At 35.3% G+C, this 21,065-nt stretch overlaps 1 protein-coding gene across 1 annotated transcript in view; it reads right to left on the reverse strand.

Annotated features, from left to right (window-relative positions):
* The window catches only part of UTRN (utrophin), a 288,470-nt gene that overhangs the window by 139,808 nt on the left and 127,597 nt on the right, over positions 1-21,065 (reverse strand). The window contains exons 28-38 of the mRNA XM_008581386.1: positions 20,349-20,498; positions 19,181-19,342; positions 18,585-18,713; positions 17,648-17,821; positions 15,741-15,896; positions 11,531-11,701; positions 6,726-6,905; positions 4,460-4,588; positions 3,977-4,147; positions 1,204-1,365; positions 565-702 (exon numbers count right to left, since the gene is read on the reverse strand). Coding sequence (XP_008579608.1) covers positions 565-702; positions 1,204-1,365; positions 3,977-4,147; positions 4,460-4,588; positions 6,726-6,905; positions 11,531-11,701; positions 15,741-15,896; positions 17,648-17,821; positions 18,585-18,713; positions 19,181-19,342; positions 20,349-20,498 — 1,722 coding nt within the window. The remainder of the gene's footprint in view (positions 1-564; positions 703-1,203; positions 1,366-3,976; positions 4,148-4,459; positions 4,589-6,725; positions 6,906-11,530; positions 11,702-15,740; positions 15,897-17,647; positions 17,822-18,584; positions 18,714-19,180; positions 19,343-20,348; positions 20,499-21,065) is intronic.

The following is a 21,065-nucleotide window of genomic DNA, read 5'->3' on the forward strand; positions in this document are numbered from 1 at the left end:
CAACCCTCAGTGTCGCGCCCGTACCGGACCGGAGACCGGCAACGGGATCGCAACCCTCGGTGCTGCGCCCGCCCCTCGCTCAGCCAGTGAGCGGGAACCGGTCTGTATGTGGGATCCGAACCCTCGGCGGAAGCACCACCGCGCTTCCCAAGCGGCGCACTGTAGCAGTGTGCCACCGGGCCCGCCCTTTCCATGTACTTTTTGAAGACCCATCATATATCAGTTTCACAAATTTAGTTACCTGTAAACTAGACATTTTTTTGACATGGCCAAGACCCCACATATAAAATACAGACCTGAAACAGGAAGGCACTTCTGAAAGGAATAGATCTCTTTTAGGTTTAATACGTAATCAGAAATTCAAAAAAGGTGGCCAATAATAAGGTTTTACATTTTTATTTTGAGTCCTTCCCCCTTCAAAAATGAAAATGTGTCTAGTAGTACATACTAGAAAGGAGGAAATAATATTCCAACTGGTTTGTTTGAAAGTGTCCATGAATGCAGTCACACCTGAAGGGCTAAAAAAGTTATTTAACTGCAACAAAGACTCTCCCATCAAAATACCTTAATTTTGTTGTATCTTGTGTGCAAAAGTAGTAACTGCAAACGGATCTTTTCTTTCTTATGATCCTCCATAGGTTGATGTAATATTTGTTCTCCTCTTTGCAGAACTTCCTCAATCTGGGGTCTCTCCTCATCCACCTGAATGTTTAAGAGAAAAAAATTATTCAAAAGAAAAATGCATAGCATCACTTACTATAGTTTCCAAGTAAGAGAACTAATCTACAAAGTACAGTGTGAGTCAAGATATGTTCATCTGAATAATCAAAAAATTTGTTTTTCTTAGAATATTTCATACTTGAAGTTAAACTCAAAGCTAGTTTAGGAAAAGTTAGATAATATGACAGTACTTGAATAAAATTGTGGAAAAAATAGAAATAAAAGATTATATAAATCTTTCCATGAACTTTTTGAAGTACCCTCATATTAAAGATTACTTTTAATTGGAAAGTATGTCCGTTTTTTTCTAAATATTACATAAATCACTTGGCAGATATTATATCAATGCTCGTCAGAAAATCACATTTGGATCTCTTCCACCATATTTGGTAGATTATGTGAGTAAACATTATTGATATAAAAATATAATTAACAGCGAAGAAAAATTAGAACAGCATGTTTTGAAAACTTCCTTGAACTAACCTTTCCATCATCATCACCGGATTCCAAGTGTTTCTCCACAATTTTTAACATGTTTTCTATGTCATTTTCTAATTTTTCCAAGTCAGAGACAGGCACACCAGCTTCATATGTTTCAGAGGTGACCAGACATTGTTGTGATAATGGTTCCTGACCAATGAGCAACTGCAGAAGGAAGAGAGTTCTCTGAAAATATATTCTTAACCCGACTTTCCATCATTAATCAGACAGCTGGGGTGTCAAGAGAGGAAATAGCACTTACTTGAATAGATTTTAATTTCATTCATTCATATAGCAATGACTTTACCAACTTGTGCTTCTCTGGATAACCCACTTTCTCCAAATTCTAGCCAGGGAATATAAGCTAGTGTGCAGCTGACTATTGCTGCCTGCAGTGCTGTGTGGTGGAGTCTGGGACCACATTAAGCGGAACAGGAAACTCATCCATGACCCAAAAACCATCACTGTCATGGCCACCAAAAGGAAGAATGCCCACCCCCCACCCAGCACAGGGACACCCCACAAAGTGTCTCCCAGTTAACGTTCCCCAGCAGAATTCCTCCCGGACTGTGAAACCCAAACTTCAAAGAAGTACATATTTTTCATAATGCCTATATAGAAAACTTTATATTTATATAACTAAAACTCAATATAAGATCTTTAATAAAAACTAAATGCAGGAAAATAATGTCCAGCGTTGGCTAAGCGTGGGGAAATTAGCACTTCCACATCCTGATTTTGGAAGTATAAATTGGCACAAACTTTCTGTTGGACTATTTGGAAAATCTATTCAATAGCACAACTTTTGCAACAGTTTCAAGTTTCAAGGACTTCTAAGAATTGATCCTAAGGGCATAGTAAGAGATGAACAAAAATATACGCATAAAAGGATCTTAACAAATACAGTAATTATAAAAGCACAATAAAAGTGGAAAATTAACTTAGGAAATTATAACAGAGCATATATTGGAATACTCTCCAGCCATTAAAATGAAGCCAAAGAAGAATGTACAAAACAATATAAATTTGTGATATTTTAATATTACATACATATGAATAAAAATAGACATGTATGCAAAAATGTTTTCAGAGGTTATTTATGGAAACAATGTAATTTTGTCTGTGTAATTTCTTTCACCCCACCCCTAACTCTTGTGCAATACTTTTTTATACCAAAGAAAATCTCCCATAGAACTATTGAAAAGTTTAAAATGAGCTTAGATCAGAAGGTAAGGTCAAGGCTAAGGAAGAGAAAAGCTAAAAGCATGAATTTTGTTTGTTTTCTTTATGTTGATAATCTAAGTACAGTTGACTCTTGAACAATACGCCAAACCCCCCGTGCAGCTGAAAATCTGTATATAACATCTGACTCCCCAAAAACTGAACTACTAATAGCCTACTGTTGAACAGAAGCCTTACAGATAACATAAACAGGCAATTAACACATATTTTATATGATACATGTATTATATACTGTATTCTTACAGTAAAGTAACCTAGAGAAAAGAAAATGTTAAGAAAATCATAAGAGAGGGCTGAGCCCGTGGCGCACTCAGGAGAGTGCGGCGTTGGGAGCGCAGCAGCGCTCCTGCCGCGGGTTTGGATCCCATATGGGGATGACCGGTGCACTCACAGCGCTCGCTGGCTGAGCGCGGTGCAGCCGGCCTCAAAAAGGATAAAAAAAAAAAAAGAAAAGAAAAGGAAAATCATAAGAGAAAATACATTTATAGTACTGTACAGTATTTATTGAAAAAAATCAATGTATAAGTGGAAGCATGCGGTTCGAACCTGTGTTGTTCGAGGGTCAATTGTTTATTCATAGACTATGAAAAAATAATTTGACCTACTATATTAGGTATATCAAATTAAAACAACACTAGACAATATTTACTTCCTGGAAAAAAAAAAAGGATCCTTCCATTTCAATCATTTTAATGCACAACTCTCTAGAGGCTGAATTAACTGAATATTCAAAAAATGGCATCCTATGGGCATAATTGAGATCCTTAAAAATTCAGAATCCTATGTCAGAAATGAACACTTGGTCTGAATGACCCTGATGTCAGCTATGGTTTTTTTCCCACCAAACCATCAAAATGTTTTCATCTTTTCAACTTAACATTTACTGAGCACTCACTATGTGCCAGGCCTTGAGAACACTACAGTAAAATGTTTTCTTTCCTCCCTCATAAAACAAGGGTAAAAAGAGAGAGAATGAGAAAGATACACACAAATATTATAACATGGCAGCACAAATAAACATTCTTTTTTTAAAAGAAAGCTATTATTTATTATCCTCTTATTTAAATTTATAAAGCTCTTTTTTTAATTTATAAAATCAAGCAGTACCTTTCTACATTAGGTCTGAATTGTGAAGTTACCTGTAACTTTTAAATTTATCAACACACAAAACATAAAAAACAAGTTCACAGTGCATGCAGTGTGAACACATATATAAAGTATGACTATAAAATCATGGGTTTAATATTCATGACTTGCTTGGGAATTAGTCCCATTATTTCATAGCCAATTCTAACCTCCAATTGAGTCTTTGAAAGTTTTTCTCAAATGGGTTATTTTCTTCAATACTAATTACTTGTTTTCTCTTCTTCATATGCACAATCACAAATAAATGAGGACAAATGCTCCATTCAAAGAAAAAGTGATTAAAATAATTTTAATTTAAAAATTTTTGATGTATGTCCAATATGCTCATATATCATTTAGATACATATCCATAGGAAAAATGGTTTTCTATAAAAATACAATTACTCACTTTGGCACTTTGGATGTGTTGAGACACCTTTTCAAAGTTTCTATTCAGTTCAGCTAGTTTTGGTTCCACAAGTTCCTTGCTTGAGCTTCCACGTGCATTCATCAAAATAATGGCTTGCTCACGGACATTTTCAACCTGGAGGTTGGCATCATCCAGCTCAGATATTAAACGCTAATTGTAAGAAAACACAAAATTATCCCACGGGAAAAATCAAAATCAAACATGGTGTGATGCTCAGAATTAAAGGTACTTTAAACAAATGTCTAGGATTCCTAGTAAGAGATTTCAGCACAATCAACTAATAAAAGAGCTGTCCACATAAGAGTCTTGGAGATCTCAGTTCCTCCCACCAAGATAAATGTTAATAAATCTATTGCATGGGAAGAACATGTACACAAGTAACTTAGAGCATTCCAGAAGAGAAAGCACCACAGCAAAATATTCCACCCCCAAAAGCGTTACTGATTCCTCTGCGTTTGCTACCTTCACAATTTCTTCCTGTTTACTCGCTGGTTTTTTTTCGATCTCATCCAAGAGAGCTTCAGCTTGATAAAGCCAGGTACTTATGTGAGCAACACTTCCATCAAATATTTCCAGCTGGTTCTGACGGCTCTACAAAGGGATTGATACGATGCTGACACAATCATATGAAATATTTAAGAAGATAATCTTAAAAGAGATTTAAAAGACATTCACAGAGTAAATTGTAGGCTGAATTTCAAGAAGGGTTTCCACCTTCCTGCAAAGCTCTTCTTCAGCGAATAAATCTCATTCCTAAAAATGCACAGCTATGGCTGAGCACTTTTCAAATTTATGTGATTTAGACCTCAATACAATAAAAAGTTGAAGTGGAAAAAAGATGAAAGTTTCTTGTTCAATTTCATTTCAAGTTTGTCTCTTATTCCTCATTCTTGTTTTACAACTGATCTCATTGGCTTCCATTTTTTTAAAAAGCCATTTAAGGAAGTAATAATATTTAAAAAAATGATGAAAATATGGGTTGAATAAGATTTTGACTGCTCAATAGACTGTAATTGCTTAGAGAAGAGGGCCTGTGTCTTTCCACCTCAGTATCACCAGCACTTAATGTCACACCTGGCACAGACCTCAGTAGTATGTCCTGAGGCAGGATATGAAATGTGGTTGAGAGAATAAATTTGAAAATAGAAGCAAACAATTAAACAGATTATAACTGGGCAAAATTGTTGATCCTAAAGCAAGAAGTTAGAACTTGACCAAAAGTGGGGGAGGGTATTATGATGAAATTAACAATTTTTAGGAATTATATTTTATAGGATAAAAGAAACTAGAAAAAACATAGAAGACTTTAAACAGAAAACAAATTATTAATCTGCCATATGGAAAAATAGTCAAAAAGAGAACATGTGAACTAACAAATGACATGAAAAACATTTTGAGAGTAGTCTGTATTCTAAATAAGAAGAATTATTGAGCACCAGACTTGTTTATCCCTGTAAAGCAGGTAAATCAAATGTTCTAATAAGACTTGAAAGAAACTACTTAAAAGGAAAATTTGTAAGGTATAGACTAAGAATATAAAAGTAAGGGCCATGTAAATGTGGAATAAAGCTAGAAATAACAAAAATGAATATATAAAATATTTAATGATCACTGTACATCCTATGAGTCAAGAAACTCATATTCATGATTACATTCAACGTTTAACAACTGTGTTAGATGTATTTTTATTTCCATTTTATATATAAGGAAATTGAAACTCACTGGCATTAATTAATTTACCTAAGGTTATGCAGATAATAAGCTGTTGACTATGGATATAAATCTGTGACAGATCAAGAACTAAGTCCATAATCTTCACGGCCCCACACATCTTGATTGATATGAACAAATGCTCAAACACACAATAATTTATTTCTTTCTGTCTTTACCCATTACCCAGTAATTCTATGAATTTGATAAAAGTCTTATCTCAGATATTTCAGAATAAAATGATAATTTATAAATGACATTTCCTTCTATGTGAGGGAAAGGTGGGGTTGCCATATATTCACTGTTAGTTTAAGAGAAACAGAAGACCACTATGAAAATTAAATAGTCAGTATTTCCAAGAAATAATTAACAGTGTAACGGTATAACCAAAGACTAATTTACATATATCATTTAACAATTGTCATAATCATTACAATAATATCTCAAATTGGTTATTTCACAAAAAGTTATTTAAGAGTACTACATATTTTAAGTTATGTGATCACCACAAAAACTGTATGAGGTAGAAATTATAGGAATGCCTATTTTACAGATGAGAAAACTGAGGCTTGGAGAGCAGATAGATAACTTGAGCAGTGGCACCTAATAATCATAATTTTTACATAAGCCATCAGATGCTAGAATCTGTGCTTTTAACTAGTATACCACTATTAGAACATTATAAAGATTATATATAGAGAGAGCTTATGATAGTATGAAAATTAAATACAAAACAAAATCACTAAAATGAAATAGATACATTTACTAAAATATTAAAGCACTTATTTCTATGTGCATCATGAATATTTTATTTCTTAATAGGGACATTATGAACTCTTTCTAGTTATCACCTTTTCAGGGGAAAAATAAAATACAGTCTAATGAAATTAATTCACAAGCAAAACATCACTGTGACACACAGAAAACAGAATTTGGAATTCTAATCAAAGCTATATTCATTTTAAAACAATTAAAGGAGGGGAGAAGATTTCACCATTAAATTTTTCCTGAAACGTACCATCAAGGTATTGCACCAGTCTTCAGTCCAGGTGCGAACTCGACTCCACCCAGCATTAAGAACACAGAGCCTCTCTTCTAAAATAGGCCCGCTGCCCTCGATCAAGTTCTGGAGGGCAGCACTGCTCTCTGTGATAGTATTTAAATCAGCTTTTCTCTTTTCTAGATCCTTCAGAACATTCTAGAAAATAAAAACACCAAGACCCACTTGATTTTTCAGAACATTATAGAAGTTTTCACACCCTTCATGTCTTTTAAAACTCTTCCTCCACATATACACAGTAGTTTATGACTTCCTAGATAATTTACAACATGTCAAAGGTTTACAAAACTTCCAAACTTATTAACATGGTGAGAGTTCTTAAGTTCTCAATGAAAATTAAAATGTTAATTAAGCAAATGCCAAAGATTGTAGAAAATTCAGATGTGGAAATGTAATTATTTCATTTGAGTATAAATTCCATTTATCACACAAAAACACCAATTATCTTTATCATCACGCTAAAGAATCAATTTCATTTTCAGTAACTACAAACTGGCAAAGCAGAAAGACCCCACAACTCACAATTTTAAAAATAAATCATAATAAACATATCTCCTAGACTACCAGAGGAAACTATTGATGTGTACTGTATTTACTTGCAAGGATTACATCCTGTATTAAGATATAATCTGTTGTATAAACTTTACAAAAAAATATTCTATCTTAAGTAAATCTTAGGAAAACTAGTAAGTCTAAACTTTGGTCTTACATCTGTTGTAACATGCAAAAAGATAATACTCTGGATAGTATGATGATAATTTGATTCACACATGCCTAAGTTTGACAAGGCAAAGTGTATAGCCAAAGAACTACAGAAAGAGAATAAGATTCGAAAATTAAAACTACAAAGTTCCTTCAGCTGAAAAGCAACATGGGCATACTTACCCTACTACACTACTGTTGTTGCACCTGTTTTAAACTGTTTCACCTTTTTAAATCAACGTTTAAACCAATCATTTCAAGCAACTCAAGTTTATATTTAAACATCGCTAAATCACAATTTGGAAAGCACACAAATTGAAAATTCACAAGTGAATCAAAGTTTAAACACTCACTTGGCCATGTCAATTACTGGCATATTTATGAAGGCGCTAAAATATTTCTTTCAAGTGTTCTTCTCCAGTAGAGGGTTAAAAAAAAGAATACACACAACCATGCTCTCTGCAATTAAGACTCTTTGTAATCCTTCAGTGGTTATGTACTGATTGACTAGAATAGTCTATAAAAACTATAAGAAATAATTAACTACAGGTAATTAAATTTAAATATGCTATGCTAGTAGATTTTATAATAAAGAAAATGACTACATTAAAAATAATGATAATTTAAGCTATGGAATAAAAATGCTATATAAGTTTTCCATTGAAAATAATTTTACAGAATCTTTAAGTGCAAATACATTAAAATGTTGTGAAATATGCATGTTCCTTTGATGTGAAAATGTTATGTCAAAAAGATGGGTGATTATGTAACATACTGATGTTTCATTTGATTTATTTTAGTGAAGAGAATGTGTTATGAATTCATGATTTGTATATGACATCTTCATTATTTCAAAGGTGAAATAAGATTAAATAAAATTTAAAAGTGTACTGTTCCAGTAGAGACAAACTTGTTATTTACAGTCGTTACCTAAAAACATGATGAGAATACACTGAGAAACCAATTAAATTTATATGAATACACAAAGTTGAATGATTTAAAACTAAATATACAAAAATCAATACCACCCATGTACCAACTATAAGCATTCAGCAAAAAAAGAAAAAAAGCATACTTTCACATAGCAATAAAAATTGAATAAATATGTAGGAATAAGCTTTTTTGCATATATACAAAATGTTTATGAAAAAAATCAAAACTTTATGCACAAATATAAAAGAATTTGGGGTTAGAATAAGACATTTCCTGCTACTAAAAAGACTTACTATAACAAAGATGTCAATTCTCTTCCAAAAAAATCTATAAATTTAATGTGATTCAAATAGAAATTTCCAACACAATTTCTTTTAAGAATTTGAGAACAATAATTCTAAAGTTCATGGGCCAGCCCGTGGCTCACTCGGGAGAGTGCGGTGCTGATAACACCAAGGCCCCGGGTTCAGATCCCATATAGGGATGGCCGGTTCGCTCACTGGCTGAGCGTGGTGCTGACAACACCAAGTCAAGGGTTAAGATCCCCTTATCGGTCATCTTTAAAAAAAAAAAAAAAAAAAATAGTTCGTGTAAGAGGATATACAGAAAAAGAAAGATTAAGACAGGAAACCCATTAACCACAGTTAAAATATATTATAGAACTACATAGTTAAACAGTTGAAGAACTAGTACATTTTAGAGGGTCAGATCGTGGAGAAGAAAAAAAGGAAAAGCAAAATACAAACAAGAATATATGAATTTGGCATGTCAAATCAGAGGGGAAAGCATTAATTGCTCAATAAATAGTACTGAGATAACTGGTGAACTATTTGGAAAGAAGGTTAGCACCTTACCTCCTGATATACACCAAAAGAAATGCCTGAAGGATTAAAGGTAAAAAGATAAAACTATAAAAAAGCTAGAAGAAAATATAAATAAATAATTATATAATCCTAGAGTACAGTTGGCCATTCTAACCACTAAAGACAGAAATAATAAAGAAAAGAATAATTTTGTTCTTTAAAAAAATGCATAATAGTATTCGTTTAAAAAAAAAAACTTAAAGAACAGAAAGGAAGCTACAGCAGCAAAAAAGAGGTTTTTTGCAATAATACATAACACACAAAGCATTAATAATCATAACAGATAAAGAGCTCTAAATTAAAAGACCAATCCAGTGATATAAAAATGGTCAGAATAACAGAAATAGCAACTTTTTAAGAAGAGCCACAGATGAGCTATAAACTTATAAAAATAAAATAACAAAAACATGTTTGTGTACCATTGTCAAAGGTGTGGTTAAAACAAGCAAGCAGGAATTCTCAGACATAAGTGGGGGGTACAACATTTCTGAAGGACAATTTCATAATATGTATAAAAGTTTAAAATGAATATAGCCCTTGACCCAATAAATTTAGGGCTAAGAATTTATCCTTGAGAAATAATTATGCATGTATGCTACATTTAGCTACAGGTATACTCATCACAACATTATATACAATAGTGTAAATTAGAAATAATTTAAATGGATGTAAATGGAGGAATGAGACTAAAAAATAAGAATGAAATACTTTGCACAGCTCTAATATGTTACACAAAAACACTTATAGGTAGAGGAAAATGTTAATGATACAAGTTTTAAAAGAAGGTCATGAAATACTAGACATTCCTTTTTAAATATACACTTGATCCTGTGCATGACAATATGTGCCTGAGTGAAAATGAAAAGATAGAAGGGTATTCTTTAATTATGGGTGACTCTTGCTCCTGTCTCTTCTTTTGTATTATACTATGTAATTGAAATTTCATTCAATTAGCTTGTAGGACTTACGTTACTAATAAGAAAATAGTCATTTTCAAGGTGTACTCTACAAAGAAGATAATACTTCCCTGCAAAACTTAAATTTAGCAAAAATAAAGTGGGCTGCCTTGTGCATTCATCCATAATACATCGATGACTTGCAACATTCTTTACTTCCCTCATACGTCCCCTTCTCCACCTCCTTGTCACTCACACAGCTTACAGCATAATCTCACTTTTCATGAGCTATTTTCTAAACTGAGAATATTCTTTCCAGTGCCTGATATCTTGACCTTCAAGTGTCATCTCCACAGAGCGTTCCAAGTGAGCAGGACTTGTGTCACCCCACTACCCCACAGCACCTTCTCTTCAAGGTCCACAGCAGACATCTGCAGGGATGGCAAGACTGATATCTGTGGCTTTATATAAATATCTGTTACGATATCAGTCACTTATTTCCAGCACTGCTCTCTAGTATATAGTCATGCATCACTTAAGAACGGGGATATGTTCTGTCGTGCAAACATCACAGAGCCCACTTACTCAACCCTAGGTGTATAGCCACCCTCGTAGATGCAGTCTACCACGGACTGAAACGTTGTTATGTGGCACATGACAGTACTTGCTTCTTTCTTAGGGAATAAATTTACGAAAACAGAATGCCTTAGTAAAAGCACCACTTTGTGTTCCATTCAATTCTTGTCCAACTCAGAAGAAAGAATTAGCAAGTCAACTCTGTAATCTCTGTGATTTCAAAGTAATTATAGTGGCTGGCCAGTTAGCTCAGTTGGTTAGAGCATGGTGCTGATAAAACCGAGGTCTGGGGTTCGATGCCCTGTACCGGCCAGCCACAAAAAAACAAAAACAAAAAAACCAAAAAATAATTATAGGAAATTAAAGAAAATGCTTAGGTTGATGTTTCTTCTTAAATTCTGGTCCTATATTCTTTACATCAGTTAGTTTGCAGTAGAAAAATCAGTTATTAGTATGAAAGTTATTAAAGAAGAATTAAATTCAGTATAATATTCAAAAAATGTCACCGATTTTGAAGGTGGTTGATTATAAAGTTTTCAGGTACCACATAAGCATAATGCCTATAAAAGCCTTGATGATCCATATGAGTTTAATGCTTTTGAAATCAAGATAAAAATATCTTATTAAAATAGTTTTTAAATATTCTTCTCAGGACAGAGAAGTAGAAAAAATAATGGAAAAAGAAAAGGCTAAATATGCAGTAGAGGGAAATGGTATCCACCCAGCTTGCCCTGAGCAAGCACCACACGTCACAGTGGCAGAGCGCTGGCGGCTCGTCTGAACTGCAACTTACTTTAGCCCAGGAAATTTCTGCATCCAAGTCACCGAGCAAGCCTTCTGAAGTGGACTTCTGCACCAATTCCGTTTCAGTAACAGAAAGCCATTCAGAGAGAAAGGCTGCCTCTTTCTTTATTTTCCGTGCCAACTGTGATGCTCTTTCCAGATCCTGCTTTCCTTCTGTCACCTGAAAAGGAAAGAGAGAGAGAGAGAGACAGCGAGATTGAGATAGGAATAAACATGAATGGGGATAAATCAGAGTATTAACTAAAAAGCCAAATTGATTCTTATTTAACCCCCAAGACACACATAACCTGTATCTCTAGCACCTCAGAAGCACTCCAATCCTGCATTTCTGCAAGAAGACATAAATAAACCTTGTTAATATTTTGTTATTGTTGTTGCCAGAAAGAAGAATGAATTGAACAAACATTTCATACAGCTTCTGCATTGTGCTAAGGAGTCTCATGCATGTTATACAAGAAAATCCACAACAGCCTCTGTGATAAGCACTGTTCTTTCTACTTTATGGATAAGGAAAATGACATCTTTAAGAGATTGAGACCAAGACCAGAGTGACACAGCCACGGGACTGAGCCCGGTCTGACCCTTTACACTACATGACGGTGCTCCCAAGCTGAGAACAATCATTCACAATATAAGCTGAGATACTTTAAAGGTTATTACAACACAACACATAAAGTGAGGTTTCATTTTTATGTGCACGCATGTAGTAGAAGAGTGAGAAGCCATAGGTGACATGACATTTTCTTAGATGATATAAAATGACATAAAGACTGAATTTTGTTAATAAGCATCATGGGATTACATTTCTTTTTTCTGGTCCCCAAGTTTTAATTTCACTCTTTCATACCTTGAGGACTGATTGTTATTAAATTCCTTCTTTAAACTGAGATATTTTTTCCACAGAGTTTAATTAAAATTCATGACTCTAAATTAATAGCACCTCGATGCAGTCTTTAGGAGACAAATACTTGAATAATAGTAAAAGATATTATGTATTCAAATGATACTTAGCTGATTTTGACATGCCCAGGAAGCACTACAGTCATCATAAAACTTAATGCCACCAAAAAATTGTACATAATAAGAAAATAATTTACAATTCAACTTGTAACAATTTATACGTTTCTCAGTCTAATCAATACATTTTAAGATGTGCTGCATATTGAATTAGGCCATATCAAGTGGTAAATCTTTTACCTAACCATTTATCCCTTCTCCCTCGTGGATATTCAACTATTACCTCTCAACAGGATAATTTCCATCAGCTATTAAACATACTCAAGCCTCCCATATTAAAAAAAAAACAACTCCCCTCTTTGACGCCCTCTCCCTTGAAGACTTTTCTCTCTCCGCCTTTCCCATACAAATCCTCAAAACCATTTTCTTACAGTGCTGTCTCCATTCCTTCATCTCCCACACACACCTCAAGCTATGCCATTCTGGCTTCTACCCCCATCAGTCTAAAGAAGTTGCCCCTTGCTAAGTTCAATAATGACCCCCACGGCAACAGTTCTAATGGACATTTTTAAATGGATGTCATATTGACCTTTTGATAATATTCCAAACAGGTGACTACACTCATTCTCAAAATACCATCTTCCCCTGGCTTCTCTGACCTACTACTCTCCTGGCATGCCTACCACTTCTTGATACTTACTTTAGTTTCTTTTGCTGGCTCATCTTCCTCAAATTTCTTACTAAAGGACATAATTCCTAAGACTTGGTTGAGGGCCCTCTTCTGTTTTCCCTATATCCTGCCCCTAAGCAATCTCATCATCCCTGAAAACTTTAATTATCACCACTATGTAGACGACTCATAAAATACATCCCTTTGTCCAGATATATTCTCCAGACCTGAATAACCATGTGAGTACCTGACATCTCTGACTAACTCTCCCCAAAGCACTTAAAACATCAACATGTCCAATACATGATTTCTTTGTGTTCCTACATTTCTTTCCAGCATCCCTATCCCAATGACAGCACCATGGTCCTCCAGGCATTCAAGCCAGAAACCCAGTAGTCACCCTTCATCTCTCCCTCTCCTACACCCCCACATCTAATCCATCATCAAGTCTTACCAATTTCACTCCCCACATATGTCTGAAATCAATCTACTCACTCCATCTCTATCGTCCACACTAGTTCAAGCCACCATCTTCTCTCACTAAGAGTATGACAACGACTTCCTAACTGGTCCTCACACCCACTCCTGCTCCTCCAAACTACAGTGAATGATCTTTTAAAAGAACATATCTGAGCATGTTATTTCCCTAATACAACCTTGCAATAACTGCTTATTGCTCTTAAAACAGAGGCTAAAATATTTAACACAAACTCTAAGACATTGGCAGGGTCTGGTCTCATTCTATCTCCCCAGTACCATAGTCTCCACACTGGCTCACTCTGCTCTAGCCACACAAATGTAGCATGCTGCCTCCTGCCACAGGGCCTTTACACATGCTGTTCCATCGACCCCAAAAGCTCCTCTTCTGGTTTCACCCAGGTTACCCCTACACATCCTTCAGATCTCAGCTTATGCTTCCTCCTCAGGGAAGCTTTCTTAAGCCAGGTCTGGGCCAAGTCCCCCTTAACCTATACTGTTAGAGCACCACATGCATTCCATCATAACATGTCAGACTGATAATCTGACGTTTCTTTATGTAACTATGTGATTAATGTATTCCTCTTCCACAACCCTAAGTTCCATTTAAGAAAGAAAGAATTTGAGTTTTTGCTCACTACTGTATCCCGACTGCCTGTATAACTCCTGACACACAGAAAACTCTCAATTGGGTTAAATGAAAAAATCAATTAATACTAAAACCATAGTCACAATTAGGGACTTAGTGTAAAAAAACAGCAATACCATTCCCATCCATAAAACACCCAGTCAGTGAATAAATATAATAATATTTAACGACTTCGGCTGTATAATACCAAAAGGAAGCTCTAAGATGTTTATTCCACATGTACAATGCATCAAATATACCATATCAACAACCTAATCTTGCAGAAGTGAGGTCAAAGCTACCTAGGAGAAGGATGAACTATTCAGTCTTACTGACTTTAAATTGATAGGACAATTTCAGTTATTTTTCTCTGAGTTTATGTAGGAACTTCAATCTTATTTCAATTGGAAACAGTTAATAGTTAATAACTAAAGAAGGATCCAAAACATTATCTAACAATTTTTCAGTATTGCCAATGTTTCACTTCAATACATTCTTTTTTTGCTCTCCTTGTTTCAAGGCAAAGATTTGCAATGAGAGAAGACATTAATTAAGCCTGTTGGAACAAGTCAGTCGCTCACAGTAAATGGCCCACAACTCCCGCATGGATTCACTAAAACGCCCAAACTATAGATGTTGCTTGGAAGGATTTTAAATCCTGGTAGATTAAAGTGAATTTCCTGACACTTAATATTTATTAGAGCTCTGATGTTTTAACATTTCTCAGTAGACTGTTCAATTTAGAAATCCAAAAATCAATAACTTGAGTTTATACAGGGACTCATGTTTAAAGTTCCCTTAGAATAACTTATAAAATGTCACTACCATTAAAAGTATAAATATTAATCTGGATTACATACTAAAAATAAACTTCTACATAACTATTAATCACTCTAACATTGCTATAGATTGGATGCCCCCCACCCCCACAACCTTATTGAAGCTTAAAATCTCACAGTAACTGTTGAGGGTGGGAAATCCTATTACAGTAACTAAAAGGTGCAGCCTTAAAGAGGTGATTAGATCGTAGGACCATGCCATAGTGAATGGATTAATAATGGTGGTCAGGGGCGTGGTTCTGATGGCTTTAAAAGGAGCCAACTGAGAAAGTTATCTCTCTGCTGTGCCATTTTCTGCCATGCGAGACCCTGCATTGCTGTAAAGCCACCACCAAAGAAGACCCTCACAAGATGTGTTCCCTGGACTTTGAACTTCCCAGCCTCTGAAACTATGAGCAATAAATTTTATTTTTTCATATATTACCCAGTTTCAGGTATTTTCTCATACGCATCAGAAACAGACTAATACAGGAAATGAACGTATACATTTAAAGACATGTAATAAAAATTATTAATAATTGAAAGCATGTAAGAGTGCCATAAACTTCAGGCATGCATTTTCCAAGAAATGGAATTTAACAGTATGCAAGAAAGTGACAGAGAGGTGAGTCGGGGCTGCTCTGCTCACCTGTGCACCCAGGTCATTGTAAAGGACCTTCAGAGACGTCAGCTGCTCATCCATCCCTTTGGGGTTGTCACTTTGCTGCTTCTGTACAATGTGCCTTCCTGTTTTGATTACAGTCTCCACTTCAAGTTTAACTTCACTCAAAGTTTTATACAGTTTCTGAAAAATAAAACAAGACAAATGACACATGTAGTGAGCATTTGCCAGCTGGAATCATTTGACAGTGAAGAACTAACCATGGAAATCAAAGGGTATTATCCTTCTCAAATTTGGTTTGAAGGTCAAGTCAAATGAAGTCAAAGTTGTAAAAACTTTTTCAAATCAGGTAAGAAAATAAATTAATAGAGTTTATGCTTGTTTAAAAAAAAACACAGATATATGTTTTAAATATTTATGAAAGCTCTTGATAACAAACATTTTTTCTACACAAAATAGAGAAATATTAGGACTAAAAATTGAATGTCTATCATTTTTAAAGTTACATTTTTAAAAATCCTAAATGCTATGACTAGAAAAAAGCCAACACTGGCTACTTCTGGCTGTTAGAATTTGGAATTACTGACATTTATTTTTCCTTCTTAAAAGTCTTTTTGTCTTTTTTCGTGACCGACAACGGATCGCAACCCTCAGTGTCGCGCCCGCACCTCGCTCAGCCAGTGAGCGGCCGGTCTGTACGTGGGATCCGAACCCTCGTCGGGAGCGCCACCGCGCTCCCAAGCGGTGCACTGTAGCAGTGCGCCACCGGGCCGGCCCCTTCTTAAAAGTCTTCTACCAAGTCTACCACAATGAGCATATATTACTTATATAATGTAAATAAATATAAAACTCAGAGTATCAAGATATATATGACAATAAGAAGTCAGAAGTCAAATTCAGAGCTGCCCTCATCCTAGTTACCTTGAAATCAAAAACCTTTATTCTGAGCAGCTTCTCTTGATTCCTTACATCATGATCTTAACCTGAAACATCACATGGGACACTCACAGAACAGACCACTGAACTAAGTGCTTGCTTTGCTTGCTACTATATCACCATAAACAAATAAATGCTGACATGTATGCTCATATATTAAATAGTATACTATTTGTTAGGAACAGATATGAAGACTGCAGTTTTGAAAAGCACAAAGAACTCCTCCCAATTTTTTCTTGTCTTACAGAATATCATCTTAAGTTTCTTCATGATTCTCAAACAGAAGACTAATTATAAAATCGTGTCCTCTCAGCCACATTATTTTTAAATTTCTATTCAATTAAATGATAAAGTTCAAGACCAAAATTGTAACAAGGCCTTATATATCATTTCTTCTCTCCTGTCTTAGGTTCAAACTTCAATTTAAACCTTTATTTTCCTAGAAAATGAATTTTTTTCTTCTATAATATTCCTAACATCCGTTCTAAGTATAATTTCTTCTTCCAGTCTTAGGCTTAAACTCTAAAAATCAGAAGTTGAAATTTTACTTTCCTTGAGAATGACTTTTTTTTTAACATGGCAATATTTCCAACATTAATTCTAAGCATGGTTCTTCTAGCTAACTCAAATTAATCCTTGAACGCTTAGCTTATCAATCACACTCTGCTAAAGCCTTCCCTGCTTCACGCGTCGTTAAGACATGTTTCTTTTGTTGCTGCTGTTGTTTTCCTCATGTTATATACATGTCCATTCTAGTTCTCTTGTCTCATTGTACTGTAATACTACTATCTCCAATCTGTCTCTCTTACCTATTCTAATTTCCTAGGGGAGGAAAGATCACACTTTTTATTTTTTTAATGTGTTTTCCATCATTAATCACTGTGTTTAGCACACTCTAGACTAATGATCGTTGAACAACCCATGTATGTAAGCGCTAGTTTAAGTCATAATAGCTGCTGGAAAACCCACTAAACACACTAACCACCCAACAGCCTCACCATACACTTGTCCAGGTGGGTCTGTATGACATCGGGGTCTACATCCTTCACATCCAGAACATGGAGTTCTGCTTTCACACCATCCAGCACACGCTTGCAGTCAAGCATGCGCTGCTCAAAGTTAGCAGGCTTCTGGAAAAGCTGGAACTTTGTAGACACCTCTCGAAGTTTCCTCTGTTTACAGAAATGAAAATAATAAGCAATTCATGTCAGAAAGATAATCTCTCCCATAAGATGATATTAGTATAATACACAATGCTAAAAAGTTGTAAAATAAAGCTCCAATAAAAACACTCACTAATATAACCCAAAAAAGAAAGAAAAAATAATCCTAAAAGAGCTCGGTGAGGTTGCCTGATTGCCTAAATGAACTGCACAGCCTAGGGTCAAGAATTACTCAACACTCAGTGTCTCAAAACTCAGTAATAAATTTGGATAAAAATTTAGATAGAGCTGGCCTCACTGGAATTAAAACTTCATTAATATTTGCACTTGTTCAAAAAATATAGTTTAGGAACCTAGGACTCAAAATACCCTTCACGAAAAGTTCAGAGTGAAGGTCGACCTTCTATCAACCATTAAGGAACTAAGTGACACTGCACCTCAGGCATCCACGGCCTGCTCAGCACATCAGCCACACCAGTACTGACACTGGCTCCACATTAAAGGGAAAGTCTATATAAAGCTAATTTCTAAATCTAGCTCACATGCTATCTTTTCAACTCAACTAAAAAAAAAAAATCAGATTCAGTATTTTACACCCGTGCAACAATTTGTTTCTGCTGCTATGGGGTGCAATGCACATTCAATATATCACTTCCAGCCCATGGTTTACATCATAAAGGACACCAAAGGCACCCAAGTAATCGGCTCTTTCTCCTCTCCTTTTTCTGCCCAACATATGGAGAAGTAAAAGGAAGCTGCTTGCCCTCTTTACCTGCAGCACATCCATCTGACTTCCTCCCCTGCTAGTCCTGCCCTCTGGGGAGGTCGGGGGCTGGGAACGCAGATTTCTTCTCAATTCCTCTAGAGTTAACTCGTGGGCTGAGATCTCTGCTTGGATTTTCTACAGAGAGATTGGAAAGGTGATAACATGTCTTTTTTTAAGAGATAAAAGAAATGATTCAAAAGTTCCATATAGTTGTGCGATCCATAATATTGTATTTTACATAATGATGACCTCTGTACAAGCTTTAATAAGTTTGCAGTATAACAATAACAAAGGCCGCCATACTGTACAACTACTGTGTGCTATGCACATGCTGAGGTCATTGCATTTGTCATTTCTAATGTTCACAATTTATTTATAATGAAGGACTTGTCCCAATTTCATAGCTAAGAGAACTACAATTTAAAAATGTTGGTCACTTGCCAGGGTCTCACGCAGAGAGCAAGAAAACCCAAGTGCTGCCCCGTAAGTAAGGCCAGTCTTTTTCACTGACTTTGGGCGGCAGGAGGGGTTCCCTTACAGTTGAGGAGGTGATTACATACGCTCTCTTTACAACTCAAAAGCCCTCAAATCCATGGCCGTACCTGAGCTTCTTGCGGAACTTGGAAAGCATCTATTCTATCAGTCAAGTATGAGGTAAGCTGTTTATCCAGCTCCGCCAAGCTCTCCTGCAAGACTTGAAGCATGTGGTCAGTTTCCCGCAGGACCTGGAGTTGCTTTTCTAGAGAAATCTGCTTGCTCTCTGCCTACACAGGGGAGAAATTCAATCATTAGCCACTTAGCACAAATATAAGTAGCTGAATATATACACTCTGGCAAGTAAAAAAAAGACTATGAAAGCACTAGTTCAAGACTTTTCAGCCTCCCTTATAAATAAATAATAACTACTAATGACAATAGTGAAAATGTCCTTCTAGTACCTTATGTACCTTGCAGTTGAATTACTATTACTTCTTCCTGCATGAAATGGCAATATACAAAAATGTAAAGTTTTCCTAGAACATATTAAACAAAGAATAAAAATGTGTTATTTATTATAAATTTAGAGTATTTTTAGGAGGCCGCATTGTCTATCAATAGGAATATGAAATATAAAAAGATTGCCTATCAATCGAGTAAACATCTAAATCTCTTTTTTCCAAAGTCTAAACAAGTCCTACAGATGCACATATGTGTTGAACCACTATTTACTGCACTTTTGGATTAAGCTTTGATAGCATCATGGTCTAAACATCAACAGTTACTATTTAATATGTGTTTGAAAGCACCTAGAACCCACCCAACCTTCCTATAAGTGTCCTTTCCCTCATTACTGATACAAACATGCTATTGTGATACAACCTGGACATGATCTAAGACATCTGGCTTTCACAGCAACTTATGTCAAATTCTGACGGCCCCATATCTACTAGAATGAGTTACTATTCTTAAACACAGCTATAATAAGATACTTAATGAAATTAAATAGTTCACAAGTAGAAACATTCTCAAAGATCGTTTTTTATTAATCATCACGTTCTTCCTGCCCTTTAGGTGTTAGGTGTATTCTCCCTTATCTAGTACTCCAGTGCCCTCAACACCCCCCTTCAGTGTTGGTTACCAACTTTAACCAACAGTAACCAACTTTATATGTTACCAACTTTAACCAACATCAAAACTTTAACCAACATTAAAGCTCATACGAGATGGAGCTTGGGGTCAGCTGTAGATCATAAACACCCCATCAGTACTCAGGCCTGTCCCAGTTCTTACCAGGTGACTCAGATCTTCGTATCGGCTGTTAAAAGCCTCCAGTTTCTCACTGATTATATCATCGAGTATCCCTCCGTCAATCAGAGTCTGGCCAAGTTCCCGAATCTGGGTGCGATTATCTGCTGGGTGGCGCAAAACAGATTCCAGAGACTGGGCCAGGGATAGAAAAGAAAAAAAATTAAATAAAATAAATTTACTAAGGCAAAATGTATCACGGATCTTAAAAATGTCCGTTTTTAAAGTAATTTCATTTTCTAGAAATCTAAGGAACAAGACCTGAAATTAAGTAAATGACTAATCCACAAAATATCCATCATGGTACTCATAAATACATAAAATTGAGAAATCAGCACAAATGATATATGACAATGTAATTTCATAAAAATAATTTACATAATCACTAATTATATGGATAAATGTTCATGATATGATACAAAGTTTGAAAGCAGAAAACAGTACTATACAAACTAAGTTATCTCAACTGTCATTAGTTGTATTACTAAAAATAGGTACTAATTTTTCTATAACATATACAGAATACTAGGCACTTTTTATGTACATAAACGTAATTAACCATATGGGCTAAATATTATTCCCACTTTACAAATGGAAAAACTGAAGCTCAGGGAGATTAAATAAGCTGGCTACATACACACAGTCAGTAAAAAGAGGAGCTAAGATTCCACCTGGGCTCCAAAGCCTTTGATCCAGTGTGAA

This window comes from Galeopterus variegatus, unplaced genomic scaffold, assembly GCF_000696425.1.
Source record: "Galeopterus variegatus unplaced genomic scaffold, G_variegatus-3.0.2 Scaffold2342, whole genome shotgun sequence".
Classification (NCBI taxonomy): domain Eukaryota; kingdom Metazoa; phylum Chordata; class Mammalia; order Dermoptera; family Cynocephalidae; genus Galeopterus; species Galeopterus variegatus.